The 17,573-nt window shown below is 48.5% G+C and overlaps 2 protein-coding genes across 3 annotated transcripts; one reads left to right on the top strand and one right to left on the bottom strand.

Moving 5' to 3' along the window:
• The first annotated feature begins 76 nt into the window (after positions 1–76).
• Positions 77–4,079, top strand: DDIT3 (DNA damage inducible transcript 3). The gene is made up of 4 exons (XM_045464400.1): positions 77–179; positions 2,464–2,511; positions 3,241–3,395; positions 3,492–4,079. Exons 3-4 carry the CDS (start codon positions 3,261–3,263, stop codon positions 3,858–3,860), a joined length of 504 nt encoding a protein of 167 aa, XP_045320356.1. The 5' UTR covers positions 77–179; positions 2,464–2,511; positions 3,241–3,260; the 3' UTR covers positions 3,861–4,079.
• MARS1 (methionyl-tRNA synthetase 1) lies at positions 4,020–17,562 on the bottom strand. 2 transcript variants are annotated; one of them, XM_045464384.1, is made up of 22 exons: positions 17,316–17,503; positions 16,401–16,491; positions 16,163–16,241; positions 15,950–16,084; positions 15,530–15,605; positions 15,105–15,277; positions 14,820–14,926; positions 12,821–12,937; positions 12,478–12,681; positions 11,503–11,704; positions 9,229–9,303; positions 7,863–8,033; positions 7,598–7,693; positions 7,342–7,459; positions 6,761–6,974; positions 5,828–5,959; positions 5,615–5,719; positions 5,357–5,543; positions 4,685–4,756; positions 4,521–4,544; positions 4,341–4,433; positions 4,020–4,241 (listed from the first exon to the last, which is right to left on the bottom strand). In XM_045464384.1, exons 1-22 carry the CDS (start codon positions 17,422–17,424, stop codon positions 4,095–4,097), a joined length of 2,727 nt encoding a protein of 908 aa, XP_045320340.1. In that variant the 5' UTR covers positions 17,425–17,503; the 3' UTR covers positions 4,020–4,094. The 2 variants fall into 2 exon arrangements, with proteins under 2 accessions (XP_045320340.1, XP_045320341.1); XM_045464385.1 differs by lacking the exon at positions 4,521–4,544 and having other exon boundaries at positions 17,316–17,562.
• Positions 17,563–17,573: the final 11 nt, after the last annotated feature.

Here is a 17,573-nt window from a genome sequence, read left to right as displayed (position 1 = left end):
CGCCCTGATTGGTAAGCTTCTGGATCCGCCCCTGAGAGGAGGGCAAGGCCTTATTAAAAGATCGGCGCTCCCAGCTACCGAGGTCAGAGGCTTGAGTCTAAGGCATAGAGCATATCATGTTGAAGATGAGCGGGTGGCAGCAGCAAAGCCAAAATCAGAGCCGGAACCTGAGGAGAGAGGCGAGTACTGATCCCTTATCTACCCTTTACCTTCCGAAATTCGGGAACACCAGTTGTCCCCTCCGAGTCAGGCATTTGTTTTTAGGATGTGGCCCCACCCCCTCCTCGATGAAATTAGTGACAGTCCGAGGGAGGGATGGGGAGAATCCTTTATTCGGAGTGGTGCTTGCAGACCTCTCTTCCTTCGGACGATAGCGTCACCCTACCCCTGCCCGGAGCGTGGGCCCTGCTCTGTGCTCTTGGTCGAAGGGGTCTGGATGCCCTCGGGAGATTTGTTTTATGTTGCTGACCCCCGGCCTCTTTAGGCCTGTACGGTGGGAGGCGAGGCAGCAGGACACTCCCCCACGCTAAGACGCCTGGGTGACCATGGCTCACGCCTCTGCCACCGCCTTACGGTCAGCGGCACTACCCCTACCCCACCCCCAATCCTTCTCAGCCCTAGCGTCTCAGGGCCAGAGTGGCCACGTTGGTAGCCGGCGCTCCTGGATCCTCCACAGGATAGCCATTCCGCGCCCTAACAGAAAATTGAACCTTAAGGAAACTGACTCAAGGCTTTTGGGAGGAGGGGTACCGATGGACAACAGGGATTGGAGATAGGTTTTCACATTCCCCCAGAAGTCTCTGGGCCTCCCGCACAAGAGAGCATCCTGGACCTCTTAAGTGTGGGAAGCCATTTGGGACCTCTCCAGTATACTATCTTTCCCCTGAGATTGGTCCCTGCCTCTTTCCCTCTGTCCTGTCTCCATACTAATCTCTGTGTAACCATTGCATCAGGCCAGCCCCCTGTTTGGCTCTGCAGCCCTCTGGCCTGGGGCTCCACTGCTGATGAAAGCTGCAGCCCACACACTGGAAGGCAAGGAGGGTTCCCCAGGGAGGACAGCCCTGAAGAGAAACACTCTGGGTGATATTGCACCTCCAGTCCCCAGGGACAGGCAGCTACTGCTCTGCCTCTGGGCTTCCTCCTCCCTTCCCTGTGAGAGACTGGGAAGAATTTATCCATTCATTCCTAACAAATATTTAACACATACCTGCTACATGCCGTGCATTTTGGGGCCCAGATGTATCCGTGAACAAGAAAAAAAAAAAATCTCTGCTCTCACAGAGCTGATATTTCAGTGGGAAAAGGCACACCACAAACATATGTTAAGTGCCATGGAGAAAACTAAAGCACGGAAAAGTAGAGAATGCTCAGGGTGGGGGGGGGGTTAGTTTTACATTGGGTGGTTAGGGATTCTCTCACTGAAGTGACTTCTAAATGTAAGATCTAAAAAGAGGCAAGGCAGTAAGCCAGGCAAATATGTGGAAGGAAGAGCTTTCCAGAAGAACAGCAAGAACAGAGGTCCTAAGGTGGGAGCATGCAGTCTCTTTGTGGGACAGGAAGCCCGTTTGGCTGGACTAGAGTGAGCAAGAGGGAGAGTGGCCAATGAGAAATCCAGGGCAGGGAAGGAACAGATGGTATGGGGCCTTTTTAGCCATTTTAAAGACCTTCACCTTTCATATTCATGAAATTGGAAGTCATTGGAGGGTTTTGAGCAGGATGACAGCACCTGGTTTAAGTTTTAAAGGGCTCACTCTGGCTGCCTATAGTGAACAGACTTGGGGAGGGGTAGCAAGGACAGAAACTGGGAGACCTGCAGTAATCCAACAGAGATGACAGTAACTTGGTCTGGATTGGAAACAATGGAATTGGTGAGAAATATTTAGATTCCGGGATTTTGAAGAATGAGTTAAACATTTTTGCTGGTGGTCTGAATTGTGGGGTGTGAGAGAGGAATCAAGGACGATTCTGAGGTTTTTGGTTTAAGCAAGTAGAGATGCCATTTACTGAGATGGGGAAGACCATGGAAGGGAAAGGTGAGCAGGGATTTGTCTTTGGACATATAAAAGTCTGAGATGCCTTTTAGACATCCAAAAGGAGATTCAGGTAAGCAGTTAAATAGCACAGTTGGAGATCTCATTAGAGGTCCAGACTGGAAATGTGCATTTGGAGGATGTCAGTGTGGGAATGGAATTAGGAGAATACCACTTGATTTGTTCCTTACCCTGGCAGGTTTGAATTTAGAGAAAGTAGAGTTGGCCGTGACTTTTCTATTATGTAATCAGGACTACTAATGTCAGCAACTAAAAATAAAGGCTGTCTTCTGTCCTTGGAAATGGCTGCAGGGACCATTGACTGTACCCTGTAAGACAGGAAATGAGGAAACACCAATAGGAGGCTGGAGATAAAAGAAGCTACCTGTCTCCCTTCCAAAAAATGACTAACATCTGTCTTTGATCCCCACAGTGTTCCAGAAGGAAGTGTATCTTCATACATCACCATACCTGAGAGCAGGTAATCTTAGCCAACCTTTCCTAAAACCAATTACTAAGAGGTGCTGCTTAGGGTCACTGTACTGGGAGTCCTAACAAGTTATGAAAGCACCTAAAGAAGACAGGAGAGGAGGGTTTGAACCTGAGCAAACTTTTGCTGACAGGCTAAATCCATCCTCCTGGCCTTCCCCTAACTAGGTGACCAAATTACTATTCTTAGAGCATGTCCTAATTGAAAGCTGGCTGAGTGAGCAGTCAGTCCCAACAAAGATAATTGGTTTGTCTTACCAAACCTCAGTCCCCATCAAGGTTAGACTCACCCAAAGGACTCCCCACACAGGAGGAGAAAGGAACACAGATGGTCTGATAATTGCCCCTGGAAACTACCAACAAGTTCCCCCAGGGAGGCGGAGGACTTTTACTAGGATCGCCTAAGAATGTATATTCCAGACCCTTGCTTCTTCATATGCTGGACAAAAGCAAGGAAGGAACGTTAGTATAGACCAATTGGAAAACTTTTTAAAGGACCAAACAGTAAATATTTTGAATGTCGAGGTCTCCACTGTCATAACATGAAAGCAGCCGTAAGCAATATGTAAATAAATGGATGTAGTTATGTTCCAATAAATCTTTATCTGCAAACAGGTAGCAGGCCAGTTTGCCATCCTGGGGTATAGACTGTTTAACTGCTTTGTGGAGCTTATTCCACTCCTACCCCTGACCTCCACATCCTGAGTATATACTTTTCCAGAGCCTGATCAAACTGCAGAGATGGCAGCCGAGTCATTGCCTTTTTCCTTCGGGACACTGTCCAGCTGGGAGCTGGAAGCCTGGTATGAGGACCTGCAGGAGGTGCTGTCCTCAGATGAAAATGGGGCTACCTATGTTTCACCCCCTGGAAACGAGGTGAGAATGCTAGGCCTGAAGCTGGAGGGTGGTGGGAGGGTCTTGCCCTTCCCTTCTTAACTAATATCTATTCTACCTTTCCTCATTCCCTTGAAGGAAGAATCAAAAACTTTTACCACTCTTGACCCTGCGTCTCTGGCTTGGCTAACTGAGGAGCCAGGACCAGCAGAGGTCACGAACACCTCCCAGAGCCCTCGCTCTCCCGATTCCATTCAGAGCTCCCTGGCTCAGGAGGAAGAAGAGGAAGACCAAGAAAGACCCAGGAAGCGGAAACAGAGTGGCCAGTCCCTAGCTGGAGCTGGAAAGCAACGCATGAAGGAGAAAGAACAAGAGAATGAGAGAAAAGTGGCACAGCTAGCTGAAGAGAATGAACGGCTCAAGCAGGAAATCGAGCGCCTGACCAGGGAAGTGGAGGCGACTCGCCGAGCTCTGATTGACCGAATGGTTAATCTGCACAAAGCGTGAACGGTTGGAACCATCACTTCCCCCCTCAGGCTATTACCTACCTTTCGTGGAAGTGGCTGCTGACCATCTTCTCATCAGTGCCAAATGATGTGACCCTCGACCCCATCTATTCAGTAGGGGGAAAGCTTGGGGTAGACAACAGGAAAGGGTCTCAGCATGTATATAGAGATTGTACATTTATTTATTACTGTCCGTATCCATTAAAGTGACTTCCTATGAGCCACGCTCTCACTTTCACTTTTTCTTCTTGCCTTTAGGGGTTTCGAGGGGTTTCCCCTCAGCTAGAGCCAACTGTTTCTTCAGATCCAAGAGTTTAGCCACCTCTGCGGCAACCTGGTTCTTGTCTGCTTTTTGTGCTTTTAGTTCTCGCACAATGTTGCCCTAAAAGGAGAGCAGGTGGGGAAAGAACAACAGTGAGACCAGAAGGAACCTATTTAGGATTCAGCTTGTCCAGTCTCCCACAGGGTTTAGGCTGCGTACCTGTTTGGTCACTTCATCTGTCAGCACTTGTATCTGCTGTGGTCCAGCTGTTGCCATAGCCTCTACAACTGCTGGCTTGGGGGGTGCTTTTGCCTAGAGAACAACAACAAAGTTATCGCCTGCTCAATAAATATCCCTCGACCTCAAGCTTTACAGAACATCTCGGAGGAATGGGATTACCTTTAACTCCAAGGACTCTTCCAGCTAAGACAGGAAAGAAAAACTATAAGTAAGGAAGCAGCAGGGTCAAAAGGTGGAAAGAGTAATGAGTGAGGACTACTCGGGGACAAGGAGAGGACACCGTGGCTCTTGCTGGGTGACAGCACAGTCTTTAGCTTTCTCACCTGGCCCCCGCCAAAGCGCTGCCTCAAACTTTCAATCTGGTCATTTTCCAATTTTTGGAATAAGGGACTGACCTGTGAAGAGAGGTACATAATCATTCACTGATTACGTATAAACGCTACCAGATTACAGAGAAGGCCTCTCTAATCCGTCACTGATACTCAGGAGCTCTAAATGTTACAGAAGAAACAAATGAGCATATACCTGCTGATTTCAATAAAGAATCCAGAAAAAGCACTGCCATTCACTAGGAAAGCCCAAAATATTAATAAAGTCCAAGACTATTTAAACTCTTTAAGGATGCCAGATTGGCACAAGGGTGTACAGGTGAACTTACTTTATCCCTCCTGTTAGCATTATGGAGACCAGGTGACCATGGTGTTTCTTCAAACATCTACTCTACATGGACTGTATACCAATTAGTTTTACATGCCAGGTACTGGGTTCTGGCACGAAGAACAATGATGATATGTGTGCTACAGATAACATGGAGCTCGTGAGCTGATACTTTATATCAGAAACAAGCCTGAGTGCGGAGTGGGGAGGAGTGGGGAGGGGGTTCAGAGAACAGCTGTAAGAAGCCTATGTCCAAAGTTCTCTGACCCCTCCCCAAAGGCTGCATAGCAAAGGTAGGGGTTTTAAGAGGCTGGCTTCTCCAGCCCTGAGGGACCTACCGTGCCAATCTGGTGTCCTGCTGGTAAGGTACATAGGAAGTTTGTGAGGAGGATGCTGCAAGCTGGAGCTGGAAGCTGCAGCTGGGCCTGGATGGTGGCACTAACCGTGGGCATGTAAGGCTGGAGCATGACGGACAGCAAGGCAGCTATATTCACCGCCAAGCCTGTCACTGTCCCTGCCCGCTGCCTGGGGAAGAGATATTAGTCAGAATTTCCAGAAGGACCCAGCCTACCCCCCATGTTATTCCACAAACTTACCTGTCAGCCTCGCTGCCTTTAATCCGCTTCCAAGGCTCATTCACCTGAATGTATTGGTTGCCATGGCGAGAGATGGTGAGGATACTGCGTAAGGCCTCCCGGATCCTGGGAAGGGAGGAGGCAAACTGAAGTGGAAAGTCCCAGAGGGGCCAGTATGGGGCTCTCAACATGCCAGCAGACTACTGAGATGAGGCAGAGGTGCAGGTTACTTACCGAACCTTCTCTAGCAGCTGGTGATAGTGCTGGAGCTCCAGAGTGACATGGGCCAGCAGGCGCCGATCATCAGGAGTAAGCACCATCTCGGGGACACAGCCCCCAAAAAACTTAGACACAAACATTCCAGCTCTTCATGGGAGTAAGGAAGGAGAAGGAAGAGAAAAGGAATTACTGCCCAATGTCCTTATAGAAATTTGACCTGATTTTCATAATTCTCCATTCTCTCAGAATTGATACCTCCTGGCAGCCCTCAAGGCAAAGCTTAAAAATTCATTCCTTGGGGCACCTGGGTGGCTCAGTCAGTTAGGCGTCCATCTCTTGATTTCGGCTTGGACCATGATCTCACAGTTTGGAGACTGAGCCCCGCTTGGGGCTCTGAGCTCACTGTGGAACCTGCTTAAGATTCTCTCTCTCCTTCTGCCCCTCGCCCCCCTCAAAAAAAGAAAAAAAAAATTTCTTGTTCTCTCTCTCCCCTAAGTATAAGAACCTGATAAAGTCAAGCAACCTCATTTTATTTTTAAGAAATCAATACTCAGAATAACCAAGTTGAAATCTGTTACTTGCTATCCAATACCCTAGTAGAGACTATCTGTGAAGTGCAGTTAACAACCAAATCTGAAAGGATGGGTAGCCACAGAGTGTACTTCTTTAGATTGCGGAATAGCTGAGACAGAGACCAAGCATGGAATGTGAGCCTAAAGTAACAAAAACCCCAAAAAGTACGGCAAACATCTCCTACCCCTACCCTAAGATAACCCCCTTCTTTAGCCAAATTTTTCCAATGGTCTGTAAGTACACTTTTTTGCTGGGAGAAAACACATTTCCAATGTCTCCTACCGAGCGCAGCAGAGCTAGCCAGCGCCCCACCCCACCCCCAGCTCATCTGCTGACTCTGACCAACCCCCCCCACAACCCCGCACTGAGTCCCACCTGTTGATGAAGTTGCCCAGGTTGTTAAGCAGTTCAGAATTATTCTTGAGCAACATGTCTGTCCAGGAGAAGGCACTGTCCTGGCCCTCAGGCCGAATGTATAGCAGATAGAAGCGCCAGATGTCAGCAGGAATCCCTGTGTCCTGGGCCATGTCACCAAACACTCCTACACCCCGGCTCTTGGAGAATTTCCCATCCTCGTAATTCAGGTACTCTGGACAGAGGAGAATGACAACCATCTGTTCAAATCGCACCTTTCCCTCTCTGACCCACTAACTCTTCTCTCCTCTCCCTCAACCTCAATTGTGAATGACTAGTAACACTTCTCCTTGAGTAGCTGGCCTGCACAGAACTTGGAGATCTCTTCCTCTCCATTCTACTTTTTCCCCTTCGCTTCTACCCATTACAAAATTTTAGCTTCAGACTTCTGCTTTCTTCTGGGCTGAGTTCTCATGTTCTAATTATTCCTATTTCATCTCAACTCCTAACTCAAGATCTAGAACCTCTCCAAGATCTTCTTCCAAATACTGCCTCAGCCCTCATTCCCTAGCAACATCCCCATCTTCAGTTTTCCAGGGTACCTGTAGCAATGAGGTGGTTGACCAAGGTATAGTTGTCCTCAGCTCCTAAGGCCGAACAAGGAAAGACTAAGCCGTGGAAGGGAACATTGTCTTTGGCCATGAACTGATAAAGGTTCACCTACAAAATACAGTTGGGAGACAAAGCTCCTGAGACCGTTTTCAGAGGCCCAAGAAAGACCAGGTACCCAATTCTAACCACCTCAACACACATATGCACACACCCTCCCCATAGACAGGCTAACCAAGAGCTGCTCACTTGTTCTGGGTTCTTCCACCATCTCTCCCACTGGTCTGTATAATTGGCTGTGATGGACACATAGCCAATAGTGGCATCAAACCAGACATAGAATACCTGAAGGGCCAGGAGGAGAGAGATACAATAGGATGAATGAACACTGGAAAACTTCACTAACCCAGTCTCTGACTGAAGCAAGACATAATCAACAGTCTATTCTGCTAGTCCAGGGTCTCAACCCCAAGGCAGAATAATATGACATATGAACAAAGCATAGGGTTTTTACCTTGTCCTCAAAACCTTCTAAGGGTACAGGGGTTCCCCATTTGAGGTCTCGGGTTATGCAGCGGGGCTTGAGGCCATCTCGAAGCCAAGAACGAATGATGAACCGGGCATTGGGTGTCCAGTCACTGCCAGGCAATGTCTTCCCCAACCATTCCTCCAGTCGTTTTTCCAGCTGAGATGGCAGAGAAAGTCAGAGGGCTGATTTAGGACAGTCTCATACATGGTTCGCATGAAGATAAACAGGTACGACCTCTCTGGAGTAGTCTGGCAATATACAATTAAAAGACTCGTGACTGTGACATAGCAATTCCACTGCTAGGAATTATTTCAATAGAAATACTCGCACATAAGCGTATGGATACGTATATAAAGAAGTACACTGTTCATCATAGCAAAAAAATTGAAACTAACTCCCACGGTTCAGTAGAGTTATGGAAATATGATATATCAATACAATGAAATACTTGCAAGGCCATTAAAGAGGGAGTTAGATCCGCATGTACTGACGTGTAAAGATCTCTGAGATATATTAAATGAAGCAAACTGCAAAACAACAATATACAATCCTATCATAATAAAAATAAGTAACAACACACAGAAGCTCGGACAAAATTTTGAAGGAAAATATGTATCAGTGCTTTATTCTCAGATGGAATTATGGAGAACACATCTAGTTTTGTACCATGTTTCTACCTGAAATTTTAGAAATAAGCTTATTTCACTTTTGTAAGCAGAAAAACAGATAAATCTGTTGGAAGGGATGGTTTATGTGATTTACCCACATAAATACCATAGCTTCTGAAGCCTGACGACACAGTCTATTGGTGAGGCTATGTGGGGAAATAGGCACACACTTTGCTGGCAGGAAGCCAGAATGGAACGATTTTGTGTATACTCCCACAGACTGCTTATAAGCTGCAAGGGGGGAAATGTTAATTGTACAATGGAGACACTGAATAACACCTTGACCAGACAAAATCAACATCACCAATGAGGGGGAGATGGCTATCAGGTGCCTCCGGAAAGGACACGATATCATTTATATAGTATTAGAACTGAGGACGCAGAACCTGAATTTATTTCATCATGGCAAAATAGCCAAATCCAAAATGAGGAATAGTCTACTTGGGTTAGGGAGGTGATCAAAGACTGCAGTCTTAAAAACTGTTAATGTCATAAAAGACAAAGGCTGAGGAACTGTTTCAGATAAAAGGAAACCAAAGAGAGAGAAAAACTAAATGGAATACATGATCCTGAACTAGATTCCATTCTAAAGAAAAAATTATGCTGTAAAGGATATTATTGGGAAAACTGACAAACTGAAATATGGATGGGAGATCCATAGCTTGAGGGAAAGGCCCACTTACCTTAGGCAGGTCCAGGAACAGGTGCTGAGAGGATTTCACCACAGGGCACGACCGGCAGACTTTACACTGAGGCTTCTGTGAAGGGAAATTGAAGGGAAGGCGTGACACAAGGTGGGATAATCAGGATCCGAACCACAGGCCAGGGGGAGCTGTGCAGGCAAGGCGTGAGGCACAAAGGGATGAGCTCCCCAGTCTGCCATCTCACTTAGCTCCATGCTTACTTGGCCTTCTGAGAAATTGAAGACTCAAGTCTACACAGCATAACATTGGTTACTGAGAGTCTCACGACTCTGTCCTATCACTCCAAAGAACAGGAAAAAACAGTGGCGACTGCCTGGCTCGGTCAGCAGAGCACGCAACTCTTGATCTCAGGGTTGTGAATTCAAGCCCCACGGTGGGTGTAGAGATTACTTAAAAATAAAATCTAGGGGTGCCTGGGTGGCTCACTCGGTTGAGCGTCCGACTTTGGCTCAGGTCGTGATCTCACGGTTTGTGCGTTTGAGACCCGTGTCGGGCTCTGTGCTGACAGCTCAGGGCCTGGAGCCTGCTTCAGAGTCTGTGTCTGCCCCTTCCCTGCTGACACTCTGTCTCTCTCTCAAAAATAAAGATTAAAAACAAAATTAAAAATCAACCAATCAATAAAATCTTTAATAAATAAATAAGGAAAAAGCATTCTCTGAGCACAGGCTAGGTAGAGAGCACTGCACTGTATGCAGCTGTGCGAGGGAAAGAAGGGACACAGATACACAGTTCCTCTCCCTGAGAAGTTACAATCAAGTTAGGGAGTGTGGACCTTTCCAAAGCAAAATGTCAAGAAATACTTACTTTCGTGGCACAAACTAACCATGCAAACACTGGTGAGTGATAGAGGACTAAACAGGTGGGGCTAATCAATGAAAGCTTCCTAGTGAGGTTAGAACTGAGCTTTCGACTCTTTTCTTGTCTGAGTACACTCCACGCCCAACGTGGGGCCTGAACTCGTGACCCTGAGACTTTGCATGCTCTACCAACTGAGCCAGCTAGGCGTCCCGATCTGGGCTTCTAAAGGTGAGCCATTAGAACTCTCTCAGGACCTCTGTCCTGAGCTCTACACGCCTATCTGCAACTGCCTACCTACCACTTCTACATTGGTGTCTAACAGGCACCGCAAACTGAACAAACCCAACAGTCTCACTGCCCTCCATCGGAACTCCTGCCTTCAACCAAGCCTGCCCACGTTTGTAGATGGCACTACTGTCTACCCAAGCTGCTCAAGCCAAAAACTTCCAAGTCATCGTTTCCTTGACTTCCCCTCACCCAGAATTCATCTATCCAGTACAGTCTACCTCCAAAACCTATCTCGAATCTTTTTTTTCTCCCCACTTCTGCTGTTACTAACCTAAACCAACCTACCGGCATCCCATTTCTGAGTTACCATTCTGGCCTCCAAACCGGCCTCCCCACTTTCTCTCTTGCTTCCCTCCCATCCATTTTCCACGGAGCAGCCTACCATTCAGCTCCCACATGGCTTACCAGGCCCTGGTAATCTGGTCACCGCTGACCTCTCTGACCCCCCCTTATCACTGTGCTACAGCTACACTGGCCTTCTCCATTCTGCCTTTTCAGCTGCTTGCTGCCTTGTGCCTTTGCATTTCCTGCTAGTTCTGCCTGGAACACTCTCAACCCCTCATCGCCCAGCTTGCTCCTTCTCATTCTTCAGTTAAACTCTCAGTTCAGGAGGGTTACCTCCTCTGAGAGGTCTTCCCCGATCACCTGGCTAAAATCTCTACCCAGAGGCCACTGTCACATCCTCCTGGCAGTTTATCATGTACATACATTCTTGTCCTTAGGGCTGGTCTCCTCCCTGCACTACACAAAGATCTGTCTTACTCAGTGCTACATCCCCAGCAGTTCCCAGTGACCACCCTATCACAAGAGCTCAAAACACAGGGGTTGTATAAATAAATGAATAAACTAACACATGAGTAAACGTGGAGAAAAGAACACGTGTTTACAGAAGAGAGAAAGAACTAAACACATGCAGATCAGGTGATCTGAAGCAGGAACAAAGGTAGGGAAGCATACACTCATCCTGTCTCTTCCCTAGCACAATGCTCAGCATGTAGTAAATGCTCAGTAAACGTCCAATGAACCAAACAATGAGTTGGGGCAAAAAGAGACACCGACGAAAGGTCCTGAATGCTAAAATAAAAATTCTGAATGGGACAAGCCTGGGAGTCCCTGAATAACACAGACTGTCTCCCCTTCTGGGCTTCCATGAGACCCTCCTCTCACCTTGAGCTCAATGGCATTGATGAGCTTGCCACACTTGTCACACTGGTCACCTCGGGCCTCTTCGTAGCCACAGAAGGGACACACACCTTCCACAAAGCGGTCAGCCAGGAAGCGGGCGCAGTGCTCACACCGCAGCTGCTCCACAGTATCTTGGAACACAAAACCTCGGGTCAACAACCGCTGGAAGATGTCCTGAGTGATTCTGGCAAAGTGAATCAGGGACAGGGGAGGGCTGGATCAGAGGAAGTCAGAGGAAGTGGTGCACCCCTCCCTCCTGTCACTGTACCCAGGCCCCAAATCAGTCCCAGTGCCAAAGAAATCAGGCAGAAGGCCCCTCAAGGCCAAGGCCATCTAGTCAATTTCAGGGAGTTTTACTGGATGAGCCCAGACCCCTCATATATCCCTTACTCCCCACACAGTCCCTTCCCTCAACACTTCAGAACTTATGTTTGTCAAATATAAACAGTTTTGTGCTCTTTGCTAACAAAAATCTCTAAAAGGATAGGACTATACTCTTTTTCAACATGTCCTGAAGTGAAAATTAATCAGTCCAACTGCTAAACTGCTGAACACTATTAAGCTATCGACCTGTCTACTATACAGTTTTTGTAAGGATGCGTGTCAGGCAGAGGAAGAATGAGTATATTTGCTATAAACCAACATAGGAGTGGAAGGGAAGGTCCTAAAACTCAACAGCAGCCAGGGAAGAGCAGAGAGGCGGCAGAGGGAAGGCAGAAACTTCCTTTAAGCCTAAGTGCTATCTCTTCCCATCCTTGGCTGCTTCTTCAGCCCCTGGTCAGGCCTCTTCAACCACTGAATCCCCACGCTTGGGATACATTTCAGGGCAATATTCAGATCCTAAGTTTGAGAGGGATGCCTAAACAGCACTTCCGGTTCCTTCAGTCTCCAGGATATTTTCATTGCCCCCAGCCCCAGTATCCTCCTTCTAGTTCTGCCTGATTAGAGGAAACCTACTTGGTCTGCTGTGGAGTGGTGGTACGACCAAAAATATCAAATGAGATATTAAACCAGCGATAGATGTTGGCATGGATGGCGTGGTACTTGTCACAGATCTCCTGGGGGGTCAGGCCCTCCTCCATAGCCTTGGTCTCTGTCGCTGTACCGTACTCATCTGTCCCACACAGATAGAGGGTGTTCCACTGGCGGAGGCGGGAGTACCTGGAAGGGGATATGGGGATTACAGGGGCCCCGTCCCAGACCCTCCCATGTCCCCAGGATCCTCTCTACTCTTGAGGCATTCTATTCGCTTGGGCCCACTGCTCCCTTAGGAGGTCCCTTCCCCTGCAGCTGGCTCCACCTGGCAAAGACATCAGCACTGAGCACGCAACCAATGATGTTTCCAAGGTGGGGGACATTGTTGACGTAAGGGAGGGCACTGGTGATGAGCACATTCCTTTCCCCAGCCACAGGCAACCTAGTAGGGAAGGAGGAAAAGAACAGTTCATGGGGGAGAAGCAAGGGTCAAGAGGGACCAACAGGGCACAGAACACCCACACGGATCTGTTCTATTGTCACAGACTCAGGTACATCTGAAGTCTTCCCCACACGAACCCACAGCATCATGAATTCCCCCAAAAGCCACAAGACCCCCTACAGTTGCAAGTGTAGGGCCCTGCCACAGTGAGCAAGCCCAGGTACTGCTCTTAAGGAGCTGCATTCCACACTGACCTCTGTCCGCCTTTTCTATCATAACTGCCTCTTTTCCAGCCGCTCATTCTCAGGCTCCAACTTCCTGGGTATCGACAAAACTTTCTCTGGCTCTGTCAACCACTACACCCCCCCAGACTTCGACGCTACCCAAGCATCCCTTCTCAGCACTGTCCTGTCCTCTCCTACCCAGGTGTCATGGAAGCATTACCTCCAGTCACTGTCTGAAATGCTCACAGCCTGCCACACCATCTTCATGTCTTCCCAAGTTCTCCCATACCCCCTACTCTCCCGTCCCTGACTCATGTCAGTTATTTCCTTGCGGCCCTACTCAAATCAGCAGGCATCAGCTACTGCCTTCATAGCCACCCTCCCCCTACACTATTTCAGGTGCATGCTTAGTCGTGGCACGTAATCTGCTATCTGAAGTCATTCAATCCACTCCTCTCTATGCTTCATCACCCGATAGCTCAGCTGCACACATTCGGTACCCACCCCCGCTCCTTGGCACTGACCCCTCACCAGGGCTCCTTTCACCTTTCCAACCATTCTCAACCTATACTCCCTGGCTCCCACTTTTACCATGTCCTTCAATTTTGGGCATCCTGAGAACTCAGGATTCCCACGGTTTCTTTCCTATTTTTTTTTTTTTTAAGTAGGCTCCACGCCCAACATGGGGCTTGAACTCACGACCCCGAGATCAAGAGTTGAACACTCTACTGAGCATTGAACGCTCTGACTGAGCCAGCCAAGCGCCCCTTGGATTCCCATGGTTTCCACTATTAACAAAGACTCAAATGATTCCTCTGGTTAACCTCACCCTTTCTTCCCAACTGATATATACATCCAGTTAGATGTTGCAACTACTTCCCAGAAAGTTTTATAGCTCATTTCCTTAAAAAAAAAAAACCAAAACCCTGATTTCTTTTGCAGTCATTGACTTTGCTCCCTGTAACTGCATACCATAATTTTCTCTGAAATCCCACTTAGAAATCAACTCCTTCGGGGAAGCCTTCCTTCAAGACAACCACCTTCCGCCCAGTCATCCTTGTATCCCAAGCCCCTAAGCACTATAAACACACTGTGTGCTGCTCCTCATTGTGTCAGTGTGACTTCTCTCTCATTATGAGTGTGCTTACTACTATAGCAAACATAAAGGTGAGTATGTCTGGGGCTCTACCCTCAGGGGGGTTGCATTCTATTATGTAACTGGTGACTGGTTACATTCTCTTATGTAACTGGTAACTGGATCAGTGCAGCGAGAGGTACAAAGTGCCAAAGGAAAAGATGAACATTAAAGAGGCCAGCAAAGGGGACCTGGCAAACAGATATTGGCTCTATCGGTAATCCCCCTTTAAGAAACCAAGCCCCACTCGGGGTGCCTAGGTGGCTCTGCCGGTTAAGCATCCGACTTCAGCTCAGGTCACGATCTTGTGGTCCGTGAGTTCAAGCTCCGCATCGGGCTCTGTGCTGACAGCTCGGGAGCCTGGAGCCTGCTTCAGATTCTGTGTCTCCCTCTCTCTCTACCCCTCTCCCACTCATGCTCTGTCTCTCCCTCTCTCTCCAAAATAAACAAAACAAAACAAAAAAAAAAGTAAGAAAAAAAAAGTAAGAAAGAAACCAAGCCCCACTCATCTGTGCCTACTCACACAGGATTCTGCTGTGGCCGAAGTGGGGGTAAGCTTCCCAGGCCCTTCTCCCAAGCAGTTACAGCCATGGCAATCTCCTCCTCAGACAGAGTAGCCAGTTCTTCCTCCTGTAAAGAGTGGATACAATCCCTCACCAGGTGAGGGGGCCCAAAGACTAAAGAAACCCCTTCCTTGCTCTCCAACAAAGGAAAGAGTTAATAATGGCCATGCTCAAAGTCCCTCTCCAAGCCACCTCCACCCCCAAGTACTGAAGCTCTGTGGGGACCCCACTGCTCTGTTCCAAACCTCAGGCTCATTGCTGACAGCCCTCCCCTCAAAGGAGCTAGGGAGGGGCTGCTTTTGGAGGTAGGGCCGGAGGGCCAGGACACCCTGCTGCTTCAGCACAGTCTCTGCAGCTCTCTGACATGGCTCCTGAGAACTCAGTGTCTGGAACCAGCTGTGCAGGGCACCCAACTCTTCTGTGGAGAAGGGAGAAAAAAAGGGAATCAATCAGCAAGACCCGGAATGGAGAGGCAAGAGTGGACCTCCTCCCTCTCTTCAGGAAGTGTCTCCAGTTATCTTCCCCAGTTCCCTCAGCCATCTTTCTGCTATGGCTGCCCTGTCAAGCTATGCCTCAAAGCAGATCCTCAACATTTTATTGCCCATTCTGTACTCCCTACACCAACCTCTTGGGTTGGGGCTGGGCGTGAAGTGATATGCACAGTTCTCACCAGGGAGGTAGGCTGGGTCTTGAAGTAATGGGTATAGCGCTCCCCACAAAACAATGTCAGCTAGAGATTCCGTCTCCTTTGTCGAGAAAAGAAAAAGGTCCACAGGTAAAATACTCAGTTTCTTCCCAATGTATACAATAACGTCTAACATTCCCTAAGCACTTTGTGACTACCCATCAAGCACTCTGTTAAGCACTTTAAGTTACCTCACTTAATCCTCACAATAATCCAATGAGGTGGCTACTAACATTACCCCATTTCAAAGATGAGGAAAAACTGAGGATTAGAGAGTCTGGTGACTTTTCAAGGTTACACTGCTAACAAGGGGCAGTGCTGGGTTTTGCACTCTGGATATAACCTTCCTTCTTAATTCTTTTATCATACAGCTTTCCCTGATCCCTGTCTCAAAGCCCAACTCACCCCAGCCAGGAAAGGACAGCTCCGACGACTCAAGCTGTGGTCAATGTGTGTCAGGGCTCTCCGGACTGGGCCAAGAACATCTTCCCCCTTCTTGCCTTGGACCACTAAATAGTACAGGGCAGCAGACAAGGCTGGCTATAATGTGGGAGACGCAGGTCAGGATGGCTATGCAGAGCAAGGGCCTGCCTGCCACCCCCCATATCTCAGTCCCACCTGCAGTTCCGTAGCTTCCCACTCCAGCCACTGGTTGGTGAGGTCATCTTGCTCCCAGCCAGATAACAAAAAGAAGTATCTGCTCAGAGACAGCGACAGAAGGTAGAACTAGAAAGGCCCATCTGTCCAGCCCATTTGTTACCCCATAGTGAAACAGTGGTGGCAAATAAAGTCACACAGGGGACAGTAAGCCCTGACTTTATTCAGCCACCTTCCTGCCTTAAGGACCGATACTGACCGGCAGATTGCACTAGTGGAGAAGAGGTAGTTGCCATTATCCAGTTGTAAAACAGGGACCTTAGGCCGGGTCAGGAACGGGACCACACACTCTGATGCAGAAGAGAAAAATGAGTGAAAAAAACAAGGAAAAGAAAAAAAAAAAACTCCGTCAACTTAGATGGACAACTTCGCATTGTTCAGGGAAAAGGGGAGAAAAGACACTGGAAAGTTTTCTGGATAGGACCACTGAAAGGGGGTGGGTCCTGAATGAGCTGGACAGACTAGCAGGTGTTCAGCTGGGACCGCCAGCTGAAGGCAACAGATGGGCATTGCAGAGGGGTGGTGGTATTGGGACAGTGCTGCAGCCAAACACTGGAACAACGGACAGTAACTGAGAATGATCTAAGAGAAGAGCGGGAGAACAAAATTAAGAGAACTGGGAAAACTGACAAGAGAACCGCTATTAAGAGTCGCCCAAACAGATGGCTGGGAAGAGGTAAACCGAAGGAGTCCATGTGTTTGTTGTCTGCGTATTTTAGGAGAGGAGAGCAAGGTCTCCTAAAAATGACAAAGGGGTGCCTGGGGGGTTGTGATGAATAACTAGAGAGGATATGGGGGATGGGAGATGCCTGATAGGTGCGGGAGAAAGTTGGAATGGGGTAGAGGTTCACTTGAGTGACGCTGGGTACTGGGAGATGAAGGGGGGAGAGTAGAAGTGAGGAAAGGGGTATGAAAGTAATCGAGGGAAGCGACTAATGAAAGACGTGACTGGGAGAAGAGGAGTGGGCTAACCGAGGATAATGGGGGAAGAGGCTGACGGGAGTGCATGGTGGGGGATGGAGGTTTGGGGAAGACAACTGCTGGATGGGTGTTGGGTGTGTTTCGGTTCCGCCCCCCTCATCCACCGCCCACCAGCACCAGCCAGTCCGACTACCTTCGGGGCCTACGGTGCTGATAAGCAGCTCCTCTCTGCCCTGGGCCCTGCCCGCGGCGGCCAGCACGGGTAAGCTCCCCGGGGCGCCCTCGCTCACGAACAGTCTCATTTCGCCGTGAATCCCACGCTGATGCAACCGGAACCGGCCTCCGGCCTGCGGGTTGAGCGTCCACCGCGACGCACGCCGGGAAATGAAGTTCTGAACCGAGGCATTCCCTGCACGCCGCTCGCAGAAAGTAAACTACTTCTCCCATCATG

The sequence above is a fragment of the Leopardus geoffroyi genome, chromosome B4 (assembly GCF_018350155.1).
Source record: "Leopardus geoffroyi isolate Oge1 chromosome B4, O.geoffroyi_Oge1_pat1.0, whole genome shotgun sequence".
Classification (NCBI taxonomy): Eukaryota; Metazoa; Chordata; class Mammalia; order Carnivora; family Felidae; genus Leopardus; species Leopardus geoffroyi.
The sequence above is the reverse complement of the archived record's forward strand: the minus strand, read 5'-3'. Positions and strand labels throughout refer to the sequence as shown.

Excerpts from the sequence above, each read along its gene's own strand:
- MARS1 (XM_045464384.1), bottom strand. The coding sequence starts at position 17,424 with ATGAGACTGTTCGTGAGCGAGGGCGCCCCGGGGAGCTTACCCGTGCTG. Across the intron at positions 14,927-15,104 it reads CTGTCAGCAATGAGCCTGAG|GAGGAAGAACTGGCTACTCT; the intron begins GTTTGGAACAGA and ends CACTCTTTACAG. Across the intron at positions 5,960-6,760 it reads CTGGGCAACTTCATCAACAG|AGCTGGAATGTTTGTGTCTA; the intron begins GTGGGACTCAGT and ends ACTCCCATGAAG.
- DDIT3 (XM_045464400.1), top strand. The coding sequence starts at position 3,261 with ATGGCAGCCGAGTCATTGCCTTTTTCCTTCGGGACACTGTCCAGCTGG. Across the intron at positions 3,396-3,491 it reads TTTCACCCCCTGGAAACGAG|GAAGAATCAAAAACTTTTAC; the intron begins GTGAGAATGCTA and ends ATTCCCTTGAAG.